Genomic DNA, 5,051 nt, shown 5'->3' on the forward strand with positions numbered 1-5,051 from the left:
CTGTAGGGACGATGCTGACGTCTGTGCGAGCGGGTATGAACACAATGTTACCGGTGTTTGGGGCAACATGGTCCACATACGTGCAAGGTGTGTCCCGCAGACAAACGCCATGAACCTCATTTACATGACGTGGAGCTCATGTTCACTAGCCGATAAATTTTGTTCAGTGTTGCGATCTCTCGATGTTTTTTTTATTCTACCCTTGCCGCAATGCTGCTTCAGTACCTGAATAATAAGTACCCGTATTTAGTGCAGACTTATATCAAACAAATCCACACGGTGCAATCTCTGTATGCTGGCCTCGCGGATCGCACTTGACGGGATCAAAGCGTCCGCTGTCCAGCTAGATAACGGGTCGAACGCAGTTGAACATTTAAAACAAACTTTAATTACACTGAGAAGGTCAAAAAAGCAAGTCAAAAATACACAAAACGTTCAGTTTTAGCCCAGTAAAAAAGTGGTCCGGTCTCTAGGGCTGGTGGGGCGAGTCTGCCCGTCCCGCGCCTTTCCAACCGCGGTTTCCATCCCCGTCGCCGCCCCCAGGCCCGGGAAACAACACCCGACACCCCGAAGCGTCGTCACTGGGTCACTTCCAGGAACCGAACGGAGGGAGCGGTCCCTTTCTTTCGCGCACAGCTCGGAGTCCGCGGGGAGCCAGTGAAAGAGAAAGCAATAAAAGTAACGAAGGCTCGCTTCCCTCTTGAAGGAAAAGTCCGGCCGTGCATTCGCGATGCGCTCAGAACACTCCCCGTCTGGTGTTTTTCGTTGTCAAGACGCCACCACTATATCACGGTCACAGCAAACGCACAACTTCTGTTGTTGGTCGGAAGAATGTTTTCACAACCCCGTCTTTGGCTGTTTTCAGCTCGACCTTGCGCACCCTTCCATCTGCGCTGGGCAGGGTTCGTGTAATCACTCCGACGGGCCAGTCGTTGCGGGTTGCTTCTTTATCCCTGAGTAGAACGACGTCGCCTTCTTTGAGGTTGGGTTTTGCTGCTTGCCATTTTCGGCGTTGCTGCAAAGTAGTGACATACGTTGTGCGCCAGCGCTTCCAGAACTCGTCAGCCAGGTTTTGCACGAGACGCCAATGCCGTTTGTAGAGGTTGCTTGTATCTAACTGCCCAGTTGTTACAGATGCGCTTCCGTGTTTTTGGGTTAAGAGTGTCGCCGGAGTTAGGATTGTGGGATCTTCGGGGTCAGACGAAGTAGGAGTTATGGGCCTGGCATTAATGATGGCCGCAACTTCTGCCAAAAAGGTTGCAAGAATGTCATGCGTGAGCCGTTGATGACGTGACTGCATGAGCATTGAGTCAAGAATTCGGCGTGCAATGCCGATCATCCGCTCCCACGCACCACCCATATGGGACGCGTGCGGTGGATTGAATATCCATTTGCAGCCGTTTCCGCTGAGGAACTTGCCTATTTGTGAGCGATGAATGCCCTCTGCGCTGATTCCCAGTTCTCTGCAAGCTCCGATAAAATTGGTCCAGCAGTCAGAGCGTATTAGCTTGATGGGCCCTCGCACTGCTAGGAACCTTCGGAAGGCATTAATGAAACTCGACGTATCCATTGATTCGATCAGCTCAATGTGCACTGCGCGAATGCTTAAGCAAGTGAACATAACTGCCCAGCGCTTGCTGTTTGCAACACCACCTCTCGTTCGGCGAGAGGCAATAATCCAGGGACCGAAAACATCGATTCCAACATTCGTGAAAGGAGGATCTGTGCTGATTCGGTCTGCCGGAAGGTCAGCCATCTTCTGGTCGTGAAAGCGCCCTCGCAGCTTCTTGCATGAAATGCATGCTTGCAGCACGGATGAGATGCACCTTTTACCTCCGACGATCCAATACCCAGCAGCTCGTACGGCTCCTTCTGTGAAGTGTCGGCCCTGGTGTTGCACGCATTTATGGTGGTGGCGCACGAGAAGCGTCGCCACATGGTGCCGACCCGGCAATAAGAGAGGGTGTTTCTCATCGTCTGGAAGGTCGCTTCTGTTCAAGCGGCCGCCGACGCGGATCAAGCCGTTGGCGTCTAAGAATGGGTCAAGCCTTCGAAGCGAGCTTGTCTTGTGAACCTGCTCTCCTCTCTGGATACAGCATATCTCTTCATAAAATGCGTCCTGCTGTACTGCGCGAATGATGGCGAGCCTGGCTTTGGAGAGTGCCTCAACGGGAGCTACCTCTCCCTGTGATGCGTTCTTTGCGCGATGGGCAACCTGGATCAGACTTGCTACAGCACGAGTGAGAGATTTCCAGTTCGAGAGCCTACGAAAGCGTTCGGCTCCGAGTCGCTGTCGCTTGTTCACCTCCGTCGCCAGAGTGCAGACTTCAGGGCGTATTTCTTTGTCTTCGTCAGGATTTAGGAGGATGAAGCTCGACGACCGTGCTTCCTCTTCTTGTCGTGAGAGAAAATCAGGTCCGGACAACCAGTTCGTGCTCTTAAGCTGTGCCGCTGGAATCGCTCTAGTGGCGTGGTCTGCAGGATTTTCGTCAGTGTGAACGTATTTCCATTGTTCAGGTTGCGTGCTGCTACGTATCCGCTGCACCCTGTTGGCCACATACACGTAGAACCTTCTTGTTTCGTTGTATATGTAACCCAAGACCACTTTGCTATCCGTGTAGAACGTGACCGAGTTCGGCTGGAAGTCCAATTCTCGTAGTATAGAATCGGTCATCTCTACAGCAAGCACTGCTGCACACAACTCAAGCCTTGGGATGGTGTGTTCTGGTTGTGGAGCAAGTTTGGCCTTTCCCATGACAAATCCAACGTGTCTGTTTCCTTGCTTGTCAGTCACGCGTAGGTATGCCACCGCTGCGACGGCCCTTGTGGACGCGTCTGAAAATACATGAATGTCCCTACGTTCGGCTTCAAGCGTCGAGACTGGCTCATACGTTCTTCGCACGTGAAGGTGCTGTAGTGTCTGGAGAGAGTTCTTCCACTCGTCCCATCTCTGCTTCTCGTCCGAAAGCGCCGTGTCCCAGTCGTAACACTTCGTTACGAGGTCACGGAGAAGGTACTTGCCTTGAACCGTTATGGGAGCCACAAACCCTAGTGGATCGTAAAGGCTGTTGACGGTCGACAGCACTCCTCGCCGCGTATATGGCCTGTCCTGACGAGGAGCCCTGAAGACGAAGCTGTCGTCGCCTATGTCCCACAGTAGACCGAGACTTCTCTGCGTAAGCGACGCGTCTGTGCCGAAGTCGAGGTTCTTCAGTCCCTGGGCGTGGTCCTCTCGAGGAAATGCATTCAGCACATTCTGCTTATTCGAAGCTATCTTGTGCAGCCTTATGTTAGCTGTTGCAAGCATTTTCTGCGTTCTTTGCAGCAGACTAATGGCATCTTCTTCGCTCGCAAGAGACTTAAGTGCATCATCGACGTAGAAATCTCTTTCAACGAACTTCCTGGCATCTTCACCAAATCGTGGGGCAGCTTGTTGGGCAGTCCGTCGAAGGCCATACGTTGAAACAGCTGGCGATGGGCTGTTGCCGAAAACGTGAACCTTCATTCGGCACTCTATGATTTCTCTGGAGATATCGTTGCCCTTAAACCAGAGGAACCTCAGGTAGTTCTGATGGTCCTCGCGAACCATGAAACTGTAGAACATTTGCTGGACGTCCGCTGTAACCGCAACTGGTTCTTGCCGGAAGCGTATCAAGATCCCCACAAGGTTATTCGTCAGGTCAGGGCCGGTCAGGAGAACGTTGTTCAGAGATACCCCTTCATACTGAGCGCTGGAGTCAAACACGACTCGGATTTGATCAGGCTTCTGGGGGTGGTGAACGCCGAATATGGGCAGATACCAACATTCTTCGTCCACGTGAAGTGGTGGAGCTTCCTCTGCATGACCCTTGATGAAGAGCTCGTTCATGAAGTTCACGAAACGTTCCCTTGTTTCAGGATTTTTTCGCAGGGTACGCCGTAGCGAGAGCAGACCAGACAGAGCTTGTTCTCTGTTGTTCGGAAGTCGACTTCTCGGTGTGCGAAAGGGGAGAGGGGCGACCCAATTGTTTAATCTGTCTTGGGTGAATTCATTATTCATTATCTTGAGGAATGTCTTGTCTTCCATGGAGAGAGCACGCTGGTTGTCAAGTTCTGTTGTCTCGAAAAGATTCGGGGCCAGGGTGTCATCCAATGTTGCTGCCAATCGTAAATCTTTTGAGACCTTATCCGCAGAGTAGAGAATCGGCGCCTCCCTAACAAAGAAATGTCTTTGGCACGGCTCAAAAAGTGATGGTCGCCCACTGTGCAGCACATGGGTCTTGAACACGTTGACGCTGCCCGTTTTCCGCGTTCGAACAACGCAAACGTCGCCGACAATGACCCATCCGAGGTCGAGCTTCTGAGCATACGGCGCGTCGTGGGGTCCGTTGATTGTCTGACGAACCTTGTGAGCTCTTAGGATGTCCCGGCCAAGAAGGAGCAGTATTCCAGCCTCCTCAAGAGGCGGAATGTGATTTGCTACAGGCTTCAAGTGCGGGTAGTGCTTCGCAGCGTCAGGCGTTGGAATTTCGTCTCTGTTTTCTGGAATTGCCTTGCACTCGAGGAGAGGCGGAAGAGGAAACTTGACTTCGCCTGACATGCTCTGCACGAAAAAACCATGAGCGACTCTTCCAACCACTTCAGTAGTGCCGGAGCAAGTGCGGAGCGTGTATTGCGTAGGTGTCCCCTTCACTCCGAAATCGTTGAGGAGTTCTGGCCTAACCAACGAGTGATTACTCTGATCGTCAAGAATCGCGTACGCTCTGACTGTCTTCTCAGGCTGAGTATCATGGGTCACCTCTACGAGGCAGATTTTAGCACACGACTTTGTGCTGTTGCCAGCGTTTGCCACTTCAGTACGCCTAGATGTGACTCTTTTTTTTCAGTCATCTGTGGTACTGTCATCAGACCCACTAGCCCTTGACGGCTCTGAGGTTGGTGATGCTGGGTGAAGCGCTGTGGCGTGGTCGGCGCTGTCGCATATGAGGCACATCACAACTGCCTGACATTGCCACTGCATGTGGTTCTTGGATGAGCAGCATCCTAGGCAGATCCCTTGCTTCTTTATGAAA

The 5,051-nt window shown here is 52.2% G+C and overlaps 1 protein-coding gene across 1 annotated transcript; it reads right to left on the bottom strand.

The window, feature by feature from the left end:
• Positions 1–793: 793 nt before the first annotated feature.
• LOC140219125 (uncharacterized) lies at positions 794–4,579 on the bottom strand. Its single transcript, XM_072289011.1, has one exon. The coding sequence runs from the start codon at positions 4,577–4,579 to the stop codon at positions 794–796; it is 3,786 nt and encodes a 1,261-aa protein (XP_072145112.1).
• Positions 4,580–5,051: the final 472 nt, after the last annotated feature.

This window comes from Dermacentor andersoni, chromosome 6, assembly GCF_023375885.2.
Source record: "Dermacentor andersoni chromosome 6, qqDerAnde1_hic_scaffold, whole genome shotgun sequence".
NCBI classification, from domain to species: domain Eukaryota; kingdom Metazoa; phylum Arthropoda; class Arachnida; order Ixodida; family Ixodidae; genus Dermacentor; species Dermacentor andersoni.